This window comes from Callionymus lyra, chromosome 2 (assembly GCF_982586985.1).
Source record: "Callionymus lyra chromosome 2, fCalLyr1.hap1.1, whole genome shotgun sequence".
In the NCBI taxonomy this organism is placed as follows: domain Eukaryota; kingdom Metazoa; phylum Chordata; class Actinopteri; order Syngnathiformes; family Callionymidae; genus Callionymus; species Callionymus lyra.
This window is the reverse complement of record NC_141819.1, coordinates 3171883-3191043: the sequence shown is the minus strand read 5'-3', so window position 1 is coordinate 3191043 and position 19161 is coordinate 3171883. Positions and strand designations below refer to the sequence as shown.

General features: G+C 37.3%; 1 protein-coding gene across 4 annotated transcripts in view; it reads right to left on the bottom strand.

Annotated features, from left to right (window-relative positions):
- polrmt (polymerase (RNA) mitochondrial (DNA directed)) overlaps positions 1–19161 on the bottom strand; it is an 89319-nt gene that overhangs the window by 35161 nt on the left and 34997 nt on the right. For all 4 annotated transcript variants that reach the window (XR_015710476.1, XR_015710477.1, XR_015710475.1 and 1 more), the window contains exons 10-14: positions 11992–12765; positions 11802–11924; positions 6800–6922; positions 5148–5327; positions 2326–2412 (exon numbers count right to left, since the gene is read on the bottom strand). Coding sequence is in view for 1 of the 4 variants with exons in the window: in XM_087783252.1 (XP_087639378.1) it covers positions 2326–2412; positions 5148–5327; positions 6800–6922; positions 11802–11924; positions 11992–12765 (1287 nt within the window). In the remaining 3 variants the exon portion in view is untranslated. The remainder of the gene's footprint in view (positions 1–2325; positions 2413–5147; positions 5328–6799; positions 6923–11801; positions 11925–11991; positions 12766–19161) is intronic.

Genomic DNA, 19161 nt, shown 5'->3' with positions numbered 1-19161 from the left:
TTTGGGTGGATCGATGTGATTGATCAGGTGTGACAGGTGAGCCAGGAGGACGTCGAGGTTTCCCGGCGAGTCATCAATAGATGTTCAAGTTGACAGTAAGACGATGGATGTCAGTGGATTGGAGTGACAGGTGACACCTGTGATCATCGACCTTCACAGACTCTAGAGGTCACGTGACCTACTTGACGACAGCTTCATGAACACGACCAGAGAGACAACAAAGCAGGTCATGATGGTTCTTCATCCGAGGCGAGGGATGTCCCGACACACCCTCACCCCCCACTGGGTCGACACCAGCTGGGGGCGCCGTCGCTGCAGGACGCCCCGGCTTACCTGTCTCCAGGTGCAGCTGCCTTTTAAAAATAGAGCGAGAAACACTTGTGCTCGAATGAACCGGTCGTTACTCTTCAGGTGTTGAATCACCAGCACGAGGTATTTTTAGAGTTTGTGGCGAAGAAAAACAGGATCTTTAGTGTGAGTTGATGAAGAGAAGAAACACAAGGATGAGGAGAAAGAAAGAGAAGAACTACAAGAAAATATCAGTGTCATCAGAAGATTTTACACTTTGTTGTTTACTATAATCAAACAATTTTCAACTATAATCAAACAATTTTCATCTATAATCAAACAATTTTCAACTATAATCAAACAATTTCAACTAGAATCAAACAATTTTCAACTATAATCAAACAATTTCAACTATAATCAAACAATTTCAACTATAATCAAACAATTTTCAACTATAATCAAACAATTTCAACTATAATCAAACAATTTTCAACTATAATCAAACAATTTTCAACTATAATCAAACAATTTTCAACTATAATCAAACAATTTTAAACTATAATCAAACAATTTTCATCTATAATCCAACAATTTTCATCTATAATCCAACAATTTTCATCTATAATCAAACAATTTTCAACTATAATCAAACAATTTTCATCTATAATCAAACAATTTTCATCTATAATCAAATAATTTTCAACTATAATCAAACAATTTTCAACTATAATCAAACAATTTTCAACTATAATCAAACAATTTTCAACTATAATCAAACAATTTTCAACTATAATCCAACAATTTTCATCTATAATCAAACAATTTTCATCTATAATCAAACAATTTTCATCTATAATCAAACAATTTTCAACTATAATCAAACAATTTCAACTATAATCAAACAATTTCAACTATAATCAAACAATTTCAACTAGAATCAAACAATTTTCAACTATAATCAAACAATTTCAACTATAATCAAACAATTTTCAACTATAATCAAACAATTTTCAACTATAATCCAACAATTTTCATCTATAATCCAACAATTTTCATCTATAATCCAACAATTTTCATCTATAATCAAACAATTTTCATCTATAATCAAACAATTTTCAACTATAATCAAACAATTTTCATCTATAATCAAACAATTTTCATCTATAATCAAACAATTTTCATCTATAATCAAACAATTTTCAACTATAATCAAACAATTTCAACTATAATCAACAATTTTCAACAATAATAAAACAATTTTCAACTATAATCCAACAATTTTCATCTATAATCAAACAATTTTCATCTATAATCAAATAATTTTCAACTATAATCAAACAATTTTCAACTGTAATCAAACAATTTCAACTATAATCAAACAATTTTCAACTATAATCAAACAATTTTAAACTATAATCAAACAATTTTCATCTATAATCAAACAATTTTCATCTATAATCAAACAATTTTCAACTATAATCAAACAATTTCAACTATAATCAACAATTTTCAACTATAATCAAACAATTTTCTTATAATCAAACAATTTTCAACTATAATCAAACAATTTTCAACTATAATCAAACAATTTCAACTGTAATCCAACAATTTTCAACTATAATCAAACAATTTCAACTATAATCAAACAATTTCAACTATAATCCAACAATTTTCAACTATAATCAAACAATTTCAACTATAATCAACAATTTTCAACTATAATCAAACAATTTTCAACTATAATCAAACAATTTTCAACTATAATCAAACAATTTTCAACTATAATCAAACAATTTTCAACTATAATCAAACAAATGTAATCAAACATTTGAATTCAATTATATAAAAAAGAGAAAAATAAAATGTAAATTCGAAATGAGAAACTAATGAATGTAATTATGCCAAAAACACCTGAAAGAAACACCATCTGAATAAAGAAATCAAAAACTGATCAACAGAGGAACAAGGATGGTGGACGAACATAGACCTAGAGCAGCGAGAGCAGCGAGACAGTGAGGTCATGAGGTCACAACTCACCTGGATCTCTCTGGAGCCCTTGAACATGGAGGACAAGCTGCTGAAGACGCCTCTGGCCAGGTAACTGGACGCCTCCCAGACGCTCTCCTGCGACGAGAAAGTACTTTAAGTCCCTGTGGATCATGACATCAATGACGCGTCATCATTAGTGTGAGGAACACGAGAAGGTGTTTTTGTACTTTTCAATATATTCTGGCTTCAGTGGGTAATGAGGGAGTTCAGCGTGATTTGTTTTCCACAACAGTGTCATGATAGCTGACAGTACTGCATCATTATAGAGAAATACATGTTTGTTGTCATACTTCCTTTAGGGGTTTTATTTTAATAAGGTGTGTGTAAAATATATATATATATATTTATTTTTTAACCAACATACAAATATTTCCTACATTTAAACTTTTTATGTTGCTTGTTACTACACTAGCACAACACCAGAGTCAAGTACTGGACAATACTACACATATATACTTGTTACTACACTATCACAACACCAGAGTCAAGTACTGGACAATACTACACATATATACTTGTTACTACACTAGCACCACACCAGAGTCAAATACTGGACAATACTACACATATATACTTGTTACTACACTATCACAACACCAGAGTCAAGTACTGGACAATACTACACATATATATACTTGTTACTACACTATCACAACACCAGAGTCAAGTACTGGACAATACTACACATATATACTTGTTACACACTATCACAACACCAGAGTCAAGTACTGGACAATACTACACATATATCCTTGTTACTACACTAGCACAACACCAGAGTCAAGTACTGGACAATACTACACATATATACTCGTTACTACACTATCACAACACCAGAGTCAAGTACTGGACAATACTACACATATATACTCGTTACTACACTAGCACAACACCAGAGTCAAGTACTGGACAATACTACACATATATACTCGTTACTACACTAGCACAACACCAGAGTCAAGTACTGGACAATACTACACATATATACTTGTTACTACAATATCACAACACCAGAGTCAAGTACTGGACAATACTACACATATATACTTGTTACTACAATATCACAACACCAGAGTCAAGTACTGGACAATACTACACATATATACTTGTTACTACAGTATCACAACACCAGAGTCAAGTACTGGACAATACTACACATATATACTTGTTACTACACTAGCACAACACCAGAGTCAAGTACTGGACAATACTACACATATATATACTTGTTACTACACTATCACAACACCAGAGTCAAGTACTGGACAATACTACACATATATACTTGTTACACACTATCACAACACCAGAGTCAAGTACTGGACAATACTACACATATATCCTTGTTACTACACTAGCACAACACCAGAGTCAAGTACTGGACAATACTACACATATATACTCGTTACTACACTATCACAACACCAGAGTCAAGTACTGGACAATACTACACATATATACTCGTTACTACACTAGCACAACACCAGAGTCAAGTACTGGACAATACTACACATATATACTTGTTACTACAATATCACAACACCAGAGTCAAGTACTGGACAATACTACACATATATACTTGTTACTACAATATCACAACACCAGAGTCAAGTACTGGACAATACTACACATATATACTTGTTACTACAATATCACAACACCAGAGTCAAGTACTGGACAATACTACACATATATACTTGTTACTACAGTATCACAACACCAGAGTCAAGTACTGGACAATACTACACATATATACTTGTTTCTACACCATCACAACACCAGAGTCAAGTACTGGACAATACTACACATATGTACTTGTTACTACACTATCACAACACCAGAGTCAAGTACTGGACAATACTACACATATATACTTGTTACTACACTAGCACCACACCAGAGTCAAGTACTGGACAATACTACACATATATACTCGTTACTACACTAGCACAACACCAGAGTCAAGTACTGGACAATACTACACATATATACTCGTTACTACACTATCACAACACCAGAGTCAAGTACTGGACAATACTACACATATATACTCGTTACTACACTAGCACAACACCAGAGTCAAGTACTGGACAATACTACACATATATACTCGTTACTACACTAGCACAACACCAGAGTCAAGTACTGGACAATACTACACATATACACCAGAGTACTGGTGTATATACAATATCACAACACCAGAGTCAAGTACTGGACAATACTACACATATATACTTGTTACTACAATATCACAACACCAGAGTCAAGTACTGGACAATACTACACATATATACTTGTTACTACAATATCACAACACCAGAGTCAAGTACTAGACAATTTTTGTCACTTGTTTTCAACACAGCTAGAACTTTTCGTGCATGTTTTTTCTTGTTAATTCAGTGTTGTGAACATAATGTATTTCATATCGTTCCAGAATTCCTCAACAACACTACTTCATAACGTGGCCCCTCAGGAAACATAAGGACCTCCTACTGTCTGAGACCTTCTAGGACAAAACCGTGGCTCTGATGGAGAACGTTTGACGGAAACTTCCGCAGGTCGACGGCATTATCAGGGAAATCAAAATGGCTTCTTGATAACGTTGACGTCCGAGGGAACGACAGCAACACGCCTCAGGGAAGACCTCGATTCCGTTGCCCCACATAGACCCCGTCCATCAGACCCCGTCCATCAGACCCTGTCCATCAGACCCCCTCCGGTCTTCACGCCGGTCTCAGGCTAAAAATAACCACCATGTGAGGAATCTCCTCCTCACACCAGCAGCAACACCTCCTCGCGGTACATACCTTGGGGAACTCGTTAATCTCCTTCAGCCTCTTCTCGATCTGCAGCCGACCTCCGAACCTGGTGACCCCGTAGACCACGGTCATCACCGTCTGCTTGACCACCTTCCTGGTGATGAAGCCCTCCAGGACCTGAGCGATCTTCAGACCCTGCTGAGCGCTCCGGGCTCGGCTTCGTTCCACCTGGAGGCAAACAAACGAGCGGCGATGAAAACCTTCACGACCGCATGAGTCCAGATTACACCAAACAAGTGTGAGTAACGATCAGTACAACTAAATATAGCAATATTTGATCAATTATTTATACTTTTTTTTTTTTATTATAGTCGTTTGATGGTTTATATTTCAATGAAAAAGGTTTAAAATAAAAAGATTCGATTTTTTTTCAAATACAAATAACATGAAAAATATTCACAGTTATACAATATACACATTTTGTGTTGCTATTGAACTTCCGGCCTCTAGATGGCAGCAGTCATTACGTCCTCCACAGCTAAAGGAATAATGATGCAATGACTGAGGACGAGAGGATACAGTGACTCCAGCAGCTTATAATGCAAGTAATGTGAACTTGTGTTTAAAATAAAAGGATTATTTATTTTTGTTTACATATCCTGTGAGATACTGGCGATGACTGAGGATGAGAGGATACAGTGTTGACTGAGGATGAGAGGATACAGTGAGTCCAGAAGCTTTTGAAGCTGATTATAAATCGGTTCGGACATATTTTAGTTTGAAAACAAATGAAAGCAGTAACGAGTTCGTCAAGAGTCATGTGGTCTGTAAATACTACAACACCAGAGTCAAGTACTGCACAATACTACACATATATACTTGTTACTACACTATCACAACACCAGAGTCAAGTACTGGACAATACTACACATATATACTTGTTACTACACTATCACAACACCAGAGTCAAGTTCTGGACAATACTACACATATATACTTGTTACTACACTATCACAACACCAGAGTCAAGTACTGGACAATACTACACATATATACTTGTTACTACACTATCACAACACCAGAGTCAAGTACTGGACAATACTACACATATATACTTGTTACTACACTATCACAACACCAGTCAAGTACTGGACAATACTACACATATATACTTGTTACTACACTATCACAACACCAGTCAAGTACTGGACAATACTACACATATATACTTGTTACTACACTATCACAACACCAGAGTCAAGTACTAGACAATACTACACATATATACTTGTTACTACACTATCACTATATATATCACTATATATATCGTATCCTTGTATCCTGTACGTATCAACACATTCTTGAAAATACACACACCTATGTACAATGTAAGTTGTTGTACCTTCAGAACCACATGACTTAATACTACAATGAACTAAATTTGATCCGAGCTTATGTCAGAGAAAGCGTCTCATTGGTTGAGGTTGTAACTTGTGGTCCAATCAGCGGGAGCGTCACTAACTTCTGTGAGTGTGTCGAGTCAATAAAGCTGTTGCTATATCAACACACACAAGTATAAAACACACACAAATGTCATCAGACGAGGATCATGCAGCTGAGTGAGCTCATGACATCATCACTCGCTGACGGCCATGTTTTCATTCCCACCCTGTGTTTGTACGCGAGCAACCATCACTCGCCTGCTGAGCGACTTCGCTGTACACGTCCATCGGCAGCTCGCTGTCCACCAGGTTGACCGACGCGGCGCCGACGACGTCTCTGCCCAGAGCTGCGTAGTGTTGGAGGCCATTACAGGAGCCGTCCTGGAGGAGACCACAGCGTTAGAGATCCGCAACCACCGGAGACCATGAAACGGAGCAAAAACAAGGACATCTCGTCACAAACGCCATGTTTTTGTTGCATTTCACAAAGTGAAGCGAAGGGGAAAAAAAGTCATATAAATGTGTGGAAATACGTCTCCAAAGAAGTGATTGTTCTGCTTCATCTTAACTCGGTGCCGTCGGTCCGACGTGAGAGACTTTATCTCTCGGACGGAGACAAACCGGAGGTGAAGTTGAAAACAAAACGAGCGTTTGCTTGTTAAACTTTAAAAGTTAATGGTTAAAGTTTAAAAGTCGTTTAATGGTTAAAGTTCAAAAGTTGTTTAATGGTTAAAGTTTAAAAGTCGTTTAATGGTTAAAGTTCAAAAGTCGTTTAATGGTTAAAGTTCAAAAGTTGTTTAATGGTTGAAGTTTAAAAGTCGTTTAATGGTTAAAGTTTAAAAGTCGTTTAATGGTTAAAGTTCAAAAGTCGTTTAATGGTTAAAGTTCAAAAGTTGTTTAATGGTTAAAGTTTAAAAGTCGTTTAATGGTTAAAGTTTAAAAGTTGTTTAATGGTTAAAGTTTAAAAGTCGTTTAATGGTTAAAGTTTAAAAGTCGTTTAATGGTTAAAGTTCAAAAGTTGTTTAATGGTTGAAGTTTAAAAGTCGTTTAATAGTTAAAGTTTAAAAGTCGTTTAATGGTTAAAGTTTAAAAGTCGTTTAATGGTTAAAGTTTAAAAGTTGTTTAATGGTTAAAGTTCAAAAGTTGTTTAATGGTTGAAGTTTAAAAGTCGTTTAATGGTTGAAGTTTAAAAGTCGTTTAATGGTTAAAGTTCAAAAGTCATTTAATGGTTGAAGTTTAAAAGTCGTTTAATGGTTAAAGTTCAAAAGTCGTTTAATGGTTAAAGTTCAAAAGTTGTTTAATGGTTGAAGTTTAAAAGTCGTTTAATGGTTAAAGTTCAAAAGTCATTTAATGGTTGAAGTTTAAAAGTCGTTTAATGGTTAAAGTTTAAAAGTCGTTTAATGGTTAAAGTTTAAAAGTCGTTTAATGGTTAAAGTTTAAAAGTCGTTTAATGGTTAAAGTTTAAAAGTTGTTTAATGGTTAAAGTTTAAAAGTTGTTTAATGGTTAAAGTTTAAAAGTCGTTTAATGGTTAAAGTTTAAAAGTCGTTTTAATGGTTAAAGTTCAAAAGTCGTTTAATGGTTAAAGTTCAAAAGTTGTTTAATGGTTAAAGTTTAAAAGTTGTTTAATGGTTAAAGTTTAAAAGTCGTTTAATGGTTAAAGTTTAAAAGTCGTTTAATGGTTAAAGTTTAAAAGTCGTTTAATGGTTAAAGTTTAAAAGTTGTTTAATGGTTAAAGTTTAAAAGTTGTTTAATGGTTAAAGTTTAAAAGTTGTTTAATGGTTAAAGTTTAAAAGTCGTTTAATGGTTAAAGTTTAAAAGTCGTTTAATGGTTAAAGTTCAAAAGTTGTTTAATGGTTGAAGTTTAAAAGTCGTTTAATGGTTAAAGTTTAAAAGTCGTTTAATGGTTAAAGTTCAAAAGTCGTTTAATGGTTAAAGTTCAAAAGTCGTTTAATGGTTAAAGTTCAAAAGTTGTTTAATGGTTAAAGTTTAAAAGTTGTTTAATGGTTAAAGTTTAAAAGTCGTTTAATGGTTAAAGTTTAAAAGTCGTTTAATGGTTAAAGTTTAAAAGTTGTTTAATGGTTAAAGTTTAAAAGTTGTTTAATGGTTAAAGTTCAAAAGTCGTTTAATGGTTAAAGTTCAAAAGTTGTTTAATGGTTAAAGTTTAAAAGTCGTTTAATGTTTAAAAGTTTAAAAGTCGTTTAATGGTTAAAAGTTTAAAAGTCGTTTAATGTTTAAAAGTTTAAAAGTCGTTTAATGGTTAAAGTTTAAAAGTCGTTTAATGGTTAAAGTTTAAAAGTCGTTTAATGGTTAAAGTTCAAAAGTTGTTTAATGGTTGAAGTTTAAAAGTCGTTTAATGGTTAAAGTTTAAAAGTCGTTTAATGGTTAAAGTTTAAAAGTCGTTTAATGGTTAAAGTTTAAAAGTTGTTTAATGGTTAAAGTTCAAAAGTCGTTTAACGGTTAAAGTTCAAAAGTTGTTTAATGGTTGAAGTTTAAAAGTCGTTTAATGGTTAAAAGTTTAAAAGTCGTTTAATGGTTAAAAGTTTAAAAGTCGTTTAATGTTTAAAAGTTCAAAAGTCGTTTAATGTTTAAAGTTCAAAAGTCATTTAATGGTTAAAGTTCAAAAGTCGTTTAATGGTTAAAGTTCAAAAGTCGTTTAATGGTTAAAGTTTAAAAGTCGTTTAATGGTTAAAGTTTAAAAGTCGTTTAATGTTTAAAAGTTTAAAAGTCGTTTAATGGTTAAAAGTTTAAAAGTCGTTTAATGTTTAAAAGTTTAAAAGTCGTTTAATGGTTAAAAGTTTAAAAGTCGTTTAATGGTTAAAGTTTAAAAGTCGTTTAATGGTTAAAGTTTAAAAGTCGTTTAATGGTTAAAGTTCAAAAGTCGTTTAATGGTTAAAGTTTAAAAGTTGTTTAATGGTTAAAGTTCAAAAGTCGTTTAATGGTTAAAGTTCAAAAGTCGTTTAATGGTTAAAGTTCAAAAGTCGTTTAATGGTTAAAGTTTAAAAGTCGTTTAATGGTTAAAGTTCAAAAGTCGTTTAATGGTTAAAGTTCAAAAGTTGTTTAATGGTTAAAGTTTAAAAGTTGTTTAATGGTTAAAGTTTAAAAGTCGTTTAATGGTTAAAGTTTAAAAGTCGTTTAATGGTTAAAGTTTAAAAGTTGTTTAATGGTTAAAGTTTAAAAGTTGTTTAATGGTTAAAGTTTAAAAGTTGTTTAATGGTTAAAGTTTAAAAGTCGTTTAATGGTTAAAGTTTAAAAGTCGTTTAATGGTTAAAGTTCAAAAGTTGTTTAATGGTTGAAGTTTAAAAGTCGTTTAATGGTTAAAGTTTAAAAGTCGTTTAATGGTTAAAGTTTAAAAGTCGTTTAATGGTTAAAGTTTAAAAGTTGTTTAATGGTTAAAGTTCAAAAGTCGTTTAACGGTTAAAGTTCAAAAGTTGTTTAATGGTTGAAGTTTAAAAGTCGTTTAATGGTTAAAGTTCAAAAGTCATTTAATGGTTGAAGTTTAAAAGTCGTTTAATGGTTAAAGTTCAAAAGTTGTTTCATGGCTAAACTTTAAAAGTTGTTTAATGGTTAAAAAATGTGTGTATATTATGAAATAATTCAACTTTTTTCATCGTATTTTAAAATTAAGATGGACATGTTTTCGAAAGGATAAACATGTAAACACTTTATTCAAATAAATACCAATGTTGTCTTCCATATGTAATCTTTTTTCATTTATTTTCGTCCACAGTTGATGAAAGTTCATATTTTAACACGCATCAGGTTCATAATAGTCGGAGCGGTACATCCCTGATAAACATTTCTTTTAATTCATTTACTTCCAAATTAATTTTAAAAGTGTACATTTTCATTCCCATTTATTTATTTGTAATTTAACCTTTTAAACCCGTTTTTGTTTTATGTTCCAAAATGACTGAGTATACAGTTTGAAATTCATTTAGAGTTTATTACTTTAAGATGGAAAACTGCAGTTGTCGGCGGCTCCTTGTGAACATGACTAATAATAAGTGTAACGTGTTACTGTCACCGGGAGGCGAGTCAAGAGTTGACGGTAATTAAAACATCGCGAGCGATTTGCCGTCGTCACGTGCCTTCAATTACATACTACATAGTTCAGGGAGTCACACGACCATCTTCTCGCATCGTGACCCCAAATGAAACGGTCGGATCATCTGCATCTTTTAATTGTGTTGAATTTGTTTTTATTGAAGAATTGAATTAAAAAAACATGTGAAAATTTATGATTTTTCATAACGTTTGATATCCTTATTCTAATGAAAAACAACTACCGTCTTTTCCGCACTATAAGGCGCACCTTCAATGAATGGCCTGTTTTAGAAGTGTTTTCATAAATAGTTTGCACCGGATTATAAGGCGCAAAGAATAAAAGATACAGTCAAACGTTTGACTGGGGTTGTGTTATCATCCACTAGGTAAAGCTGAGCTAAAGGGAACGTCAACAAAACAGTCAGATAAAGTCAAACTTTATTAAGCGTTCTGACAGCTTTGTTCACTCCCATGGTAACGATGTTCAGATGATGTTTAAAAGGCTTCAAGCAGCAGCTCGTGAGACTGGTGTTGTGAGACAAATGTTGAGCAGCAGGGAAGTTGAGCGCGTGTATGACGGCTAGAGTGCGCGTGTACTGCATGTTGAGCGCACGTGTATGACATGTTGAACGCATGCGGATGACATGTTGAACGCACGTGTATGACTGGTTGAGCGCAGCAGAGTGATTTTCAGTGTACAACAACCAAGACACACTCGCTCAAACCGGTGGCAGTAATCTTACTCCATAGACGTCCGGCATGATGTGACGTGCGTCGTAAATCCCACCCCGCGATGACGCATTCCCTCCCACAGTGTGTCGGTCTCAAGTGTCATGAAAGTGTTTGTAAACAAGTCACCCGCCAGGTAATGTTCATATATAAGGCGCTCCGGATAATAAGGCGCACTGTCTTTTTTTTAAAAGAAATTTAAAGGCTTTTAAGTGCACCTTATAGTGCGGAAAATACCGTAATTTTATTTTTTTAAATTTTTGATTTAATATAAAAACGTTGGTAAAATAGTGCCACCACGATCGGCTGAAAGTTCGATCAAGTACTTGTCTAGTGGTACAATTACACGAGTATTTGAGTTTATCAAATGCAGAAAAGTCCAATAAATAAAAAAAACTGTAACTGCAGAAGTAGTTCTGGTTCAACTAACATTGTTTTAAGGTTTGCTGCACAGGGAATGCACCGTTCTAGATTTCCTTATATTACCTGATGAACTGGGAAATGTGAAACAAACTTCTCGGGATCAGGAGATCTGGTGGCGTTGGCGATCTCCATGCAGCACGCCAGGGCCTGCCACTGCTCGTCCGCCTGCATCCACCACTTCCTTCCCTGGGGTCGGAACACAGGCAGTTATTCGACGTCCGTTTCTAACCAAAACAGTAAGAACGTGACTGACGTCCAGTGGTTTGTCCGCAGAGTCCAGGATGTCCTCCATGACGGTGTTGGCGTAGTCCAGTCTCCCTTGAAGTGAGTTCCTCTTTTGGAGCCCGGTCAGGTTGATCAGGTGGATCTTGAGCCAGTCCAAGCCTTTTGGGCCAAGAGGCTTGCCCTCTGCGAACAGAAGGATGGCCCGGCTTATGTCACTGCCCAGGTGGTTGAAGTACGGCGGGCAGGGGTAGGTCCGTCCTCTGAAGTCCATGTTGTGAGGGAACCAGAAGACCTCGTCTCTCACGTGGTTGGCGATGGAGAGTTTGAAAAGTTCGGACATGCGCTGACTGTACATCTCTCCGCACTTCTTCCTGGCAACCATCAGGTCCTTCTTGAACTGGGACTTCCCTAAGTCGTAGTTGGCGTTAAACTGGGGGATTTTAGGAGCTTCGGACATCGGCGGTGGAATGTCAAGTTCTTCACTCCCGCGGTCGTTGAATACGGAGATGACGATATCCAGGATGACCTTGTTGACCTTCCAGGCACAGTTCCCCAGCTGGTTGAGGGAGTCCAGAACCGGGTCCAGGTTCTGGCATTTCTCCAGTAGGTGCTGGTGTTGTGTGGCGCCGTCCGAGGTACGCATGATTTTGGTGGGAGTCAACAGGTGCCCGCCGAACTTGACGGACACCCACGGCAACGGGGGACAGAGCATCGGCATCGCGTGGGAGTCAAAGGTCAACTTGGTCTCCATGGCTCTCTGCTGGATCTGCGTCAGGATGGGGTGAGGTTTGATGAAGCCGACCTGAACATGGAACACAGTGTTAACGTTTCGTCAGAACAACCGTACTCGCCGTACTTATGGTGTGGAAAATATGAACTCCCATGATGCCTTTCTGCACGGCTCTGTTCTCCGACGGCAGCGACTGCATTGAAACTCTATGTCGACATGTCAAAAGAGATCAATGGCTGTGATTGGACGGCTGTGCGGCAAAGCATCATGGGAGCTGTTCAGGGCACCATTAGCGAGAGGATTGTTGAGAGTGATGACGCCTCAAATGAAATCTTTTTAATCAAAACAACAAAAATTAAATAGTCAATACTTGTATAATTTATATACAAAGTATTCAGAATGAGAACCTACAAAAGAAAGTGCCCCTGAATTTAACCCTCAAGTTGTCTCTGGGTCAAAGGTCAACAACCTCCCTGGCTGCCATAAATAAATATGCAGTGGTGGAGGTCGTTCACCTTGACCCAGAGACGAAACAAGGGATACCACAAACACGTTTGTCCTCTCGTCCTCAGTCATCACTGTAACCTCTCGTCCTCAGTCATCACTATAACCTCTCGTCCTCAGTCATCACTGTATCCTCTCGTCCTCAGTCATCACTATAACCTCTCGTCCTCAGTCATCACTGTAACCTCTCGTCCTCAGTCATCACTGTATCCTCTCGTCCTCAGTCATCACTATAACCTCTCGTCCTCAGTCATCACTGTATCCTCTCGTCCTCAGTCATCACTGTATCCTCTCGTCCTCAGTCATCACTGTAACCTCTCGTCCTCAGTCATCACTATAACCTCTCGTCCTCAGTCATCACTGTATCCTCTCGTCCTCAGTCATCACTATAACCTCTCGTCCTCAGTCATCACTGTAACCTCTCGTCCTCAGTCATCACTGTATCCTCTCGTCCTCAGTCATCACTATAACCTCTCGTCCTCAGTCATCACTGTATCCTCTCGTCCTCAGTCATCACTGTAACCTCTCGTCCTCAGTCATCACTGTATCCTCTCGTCCTCAGTCATCACTATAACCTCTCGTCCTCAGTCATCACTGTATCCTCTCGTCCTCAGTCATCACTATAACCTCTCGTTCTCAGTCATCACTATAACCTCTCGTCCTCAGTCATCACTGTAACCTCTCGTCCTCAGTCATCACTATAACCTCTCGTCCTCAGTCATCACTGTAACCTCTCGTCCTCAGTCATCACTGTATCCTCTCGTCCTCAGTCATCACTGTAACCTCTCGTCCTCAGTCATCACTGTATCCTCTCGTCCTCAGTCATCACTGTATCCTCTCGTCCTCAGTCATCACTAAATCCTCTCGTCCTCAGTCATCACTGTAACCTCTCGTCCTCAGTCATCACTGTAACCTCTTGTCCTCAGTCATCACTGTATCCTCTCGTCCTCAGTCATCACTAAATCCTCTCGTCCTCAGTCATCACTAAATCCTCTCGTCCTCAGTCATCACTGTAACCTCTCGTCCTCAGTCATCACTGTATCCTCTCGTCCTCAGTCATCACTAAATCCTCTCGTCCTCAGTCATCACTGTATCCTCTCGTCCTCAGTCATCACTGTATCCTCTCGTCCTCAGTCATCACTGTATCCTCTCGTCCTCAGTCATCACTAAATCCTCTCGTCCTCAGTCATCACTGTATCCTCTCGTCCTCAGTCATCACTGTATCCTCTCGTCCTCAGTCATCACTAAATCCTCTCGTCCTCAGTCATCACTGTATCCTCTCGTCCTCAGTCATCACTAAATCCTCTCGTCCTCAGTCATCACTGTATCCTCTCGTCCTCAGTCATCACTGTATCCTCTCGTCCTCAGTCATCACTGTATCCTCTCGTCCTCAGTCATCACTGTATCCTCTCGTCCTCAGTCATCACTAAATCCTCTCGTCCTCAGTCATCACTGTAACCTCTCGTCCTCAGTCATCACTGTAACCTCTCGTCCTCAGTCATCACTGTAACCTCTCGTCCTCAGTCATCACTGTAACCTCTCGTCCTCAGTCATCACTGTAACCTCTCGTCCTCAGTCATCACTGTATCCTCTCGTCCTCAGTCATCACTGTAACCTCTCGTCCTCAGTCATCACTGTATCCTCTCGTCCTCAGTCATCACTGTATCCTCTCGTCCTCAGTCATCATTGTATCCTCTCGTCCTCAGTCATCACTGTATCCTCTCGTCCTCAGTCATCACTGTATCCTCTCGTCCTCAGTCATCACTGTATCCTCTCGTCCTCAGTCATCACTGTATCCTCACGTCCTCAGTCATCACTGTAACCTCTCGTCCTCAGTCATCACTGTATCCTCTCGTCCTCAGTCATCACTGTATCCTCTCGTCCTCAGTCATCACTGTAACCTCTCGTCCTCAGTCATCACTGTATCCTCTCGTCCTCAGTCATCACTGTAACCTCTCGTCCTCAGTCATCACTGTATCCTCTCGTCCTCAGTCATCACTGTATCCTCTCGTCCTCAGTCATCATTGTATCCTCTCGTCCTCAGTCATCACTGTATCCTCTCGTCCTCAGTCATCACTGTATCCTCTCGTCCTCAGTCATCACTGTAACCTCTCGTCCTCAGTCATCACTGTAACCTCTCGTCCTCAGTCATCACTGTATCCTCTCGTCCTCAGTCATCACTGTAACCTCTCGTCCTCAGTCATCACTGTATCCTCTCGTCCTCAGTCATCACTGTATCCTCTCGTCCTCAGTCATCACTGTGTCCTCTCGTCCTCAGTCATCACTATAACCTCTCGTCCTCAGTCATCACTGTATTTTCTCGTCCTCAGTCATCACTGTAACCTCTCGTCCTCAGTCATCACTGTAACCTCTCGTCCTCAGTCATCACTATAACCTCTCGTCCTCAGTCATCACTGTAACCTCTCGTCCTCAGTCATCACTATAACCTCTCGTCCTCAGTCATCACTGTATCCTCTCGTCCTCAGTCATCACTATAACCTCTCGTCCTCAGTCATCACTGTATCCTCTCGTCCTCAGTCATCACTGTATCCTCTCGTCCTCAGTCATCACTATAACCTCTCGTCCTCAGTCATCACTATAACCTCTCGTCCTCAGTCATCACTGTATCCTCTCGTCCTCAGTCATCACTGTATCCTCTCGTCCTCAGTCATCACTGTAACCTCTCGTCCTCAGTCATCACTGTATCCTCTCGTCCTCAGTCATCACTGTATCCTCTCGTCCTCAGTCATCACTAAATCCTCTCGTCCTCAGTCATCACTGTAACCTCTCGTCCTCAGTCATCACTGTATCCTCTCGTCCTCATTTATCACTGTATCCTCTCGTCCTCAGTCATCACTGTAACCTCTCGTCCTCAGTCATCACTGTAACCTCTCGTCCTCAGCCATCACTGTAACCTCTCGTCCTCAGTCATCACTGTATCCTCTCGTCCTCAGTCATCACTGTATCCTCTCGTCCTCAGTCATCACTATAACCTCTCGTCCTCAGTCATCACTGTATCCTCTCATCCTCAGTCATCACTGTATCCTCTCGTACTCAGCCATCACTGCATCCTCTCGTCTTCAGTCATCACTGTATCCTCTCGTCCTCAGTCATCACTGTATCCTCTCGTCTTCAGTCATCACTGTATCCTCTCGTCCTCAGTCATCACTATAACCTCTCGTCCTCAGTCATCACTGTATCCTCTCATCCTCATTCATCACTGTATCCTCTCGTCCTCAGTCATCACTGTATCCTCTCGTCCTCATTCATCACTGTATCCTCTCGTCTTCAGTCATCACTGTATCCTCTCGTCCTCAGTCATCACTGTATCCTCTTGTCCTCATTCATCACTGTATCCTCTCATCCTCATTCATCACTGTATCCTCTCGTCCTCAGTCATCACTGTATCCTCTCGTCCTCATTCATCACTGTATCCTCTCGTCCTCAGTCATCACTGTATCCTCTCGTCCTCATTCATCACTGTATCCTCTCGTCCTCAGTCATCACTGTATCCTCTCGTCCTCATTCATCACTGTATCCTCTCGTCCTCAGTCATCACTGTGTCCTCTCGTCCTCAGTCATCACTGTATCCTCTCGTCCTCAGTCATCACTGTATCCTCTCGTCCTCATTCATCACTGTATCCTCTCGTCCTCAGTCATCACTGTATCCTCTCGTCCTCAGTCATCATTGTATCGTCTCGTCCTCAGTCATCACTGTATCCTCTCGTCCTCAGTCATCACTATAACCTCTCGTCCTCAGTCATCACTGTGTCCTCTCGTCCTCAGTCATCACTGTATCCTCTCGTCCTCAGTCATCACTGTATCCTCTCGTCCTCATTCATCACTGTATCCTCTCGTCCTCAGTCATCATTGTATCGTCTCGTCCTCAGTCATCACTGTATCCTCTCGTCCTCAGTCATCACTATAACCTCTCGTCCTCAGTCATCACTGTATCCTCTCGTCCTCAGTCATCGCCGGGATCTTGTAGGATTTCTTTCTTCCTCTAGGCCACGTTGACATCTCGAGGCTGGAAGTTTGTTTACTACACAAATATGAAAGAAGTTTGTTTACTACACAAATATGGAAAGAGGTTTGTTTACTACACAAATATGAAAGAAGTTTGTTTACTACACAAATATGAAAGAAGTTTGTTTACTACACAAATATGAAAGAAGTTTGTTTACTACACAAATATGAAAGAAGTTTGTTTACTACACAAATATGAAAGAAGTTTGTTTACTACACAAAGAAGTTTGTTTACTACACAAATATGAAAGAAGTTTGTTTACTACACAAAGAAGTTTGTTTACTACACAAATATGGAAAGAAGTTTGTTTACTACACAAATATGGAAAGCAGTTTGTTTACTACACAAATATGAAAGAAGTTTGTTTACTACACAAATATGAAAGAAGTTTGTTTACTACACAAATATGAAAGAAGTTTGTTTACTACACAAATATGAAAGAAGTTTGTTTACTACACAAATATGAAAGAAGTTTGTTTACTACACAAATATGGAAAGAAGTTTCTTTACTACACAAATATGAAAGAAGTTTGTTTACTACACAAATATGGAAAGAAGTTTGTTTACTACACAAATATGAAAGAAGTTTGTTTACTACACAAATATGAAAGAAGTTTGTTTACTACACAAATATGGAAAGAAGTTTGTTTACTACACAAATATGGAAAGAAGTTTGTTTACTACACAAATATGAAAGAAGTTTGTTTACTACACAAATATGGAAAGAAGTTTGTTTACTACACAAATATGAAAGAAGTTTGTTTACTATACAAATATGGAAAGAAGTTTGTTTACTACACAAATATGAAAGAAGTTTGTTTACTACACAAATATGGAAAGAAGTTTGTTTACTACACAAATATGAAAGAAGTTTGTTTACTACACAAATATGGAAAGAAGTTTGTTTACTACACAAATATGAAAGAAGTTTGTTTACTACACAAATATGGAAAGAAGTTTGTTTACTACACAAATATGAAAGAAGTTTGTTTACTACACAAATATGAAAGAAGTTTGTTTACTACACAAATATGAAAGAAGTTTGTTTACTACACAAATATGAAAGAAGTTTGTTTACTACACAAATATGGAAAGAAGTTTGTTTACTACACAAATATGAAAGAAGTTTGTTTACTACACAAATATGAAAGAAGTTTGTTTACTACACAAATATGGAAAGAAGTTTGTTTACTACACAAATATGAAAGAAGTTTGTTTACTACACAAATATGAAAGAAGTTTGTTTACTACACAAATATGGAAAGAAGTTTGTTTACTACACAAATATGAAAGAAGTTTGTTTACTACACAAATACGAAAGAAGTTTGTTTACTACACAAATATGAAAGAAGTTTGTTTACTACACAAATATGAAAGAAGTTTGTTTACTACACAAATATGGAAAGAAGTTTGTTTACTACACAAATATGGAAAGAAGTTTGTTTACTACACAAATATGAAAGAAGTTTGTTTACTACACAAATATGGAAAGAAGTTTGTTTACTACACAAATATGAAAGAAGTTTGTTTACTACACAAATATGAAAGAAGTTTGTTTACTACACAAATATGAAAGAAGTTTGTTTACTACACAAATATGGAAAGAGGTTTGTTTACTACACAAATATGAAAGAAGTTTGTTTACTACACAAATATGGAAAGAAGTTTGTTTACTACACAAATATGAAAGAAGTTTGTTTACTACACAAATATGGAAAGAGGTTTGTTTACTACACAAATATGGAAAGAAGTTTGTTTACTACACAAATATGGAAAGAAGTTTGTTTACTACACAAATATGAAAGAAGTTTGTTTACTACACAAATATGAAAGAAGTTTGTTTACTATACAAATATGGAAAGAAGTTTGTTTACTACACAAATATGAAAGAAGTTTGTTTACTACACAAATATGGAAAGAAGTTTGTTTACTACACA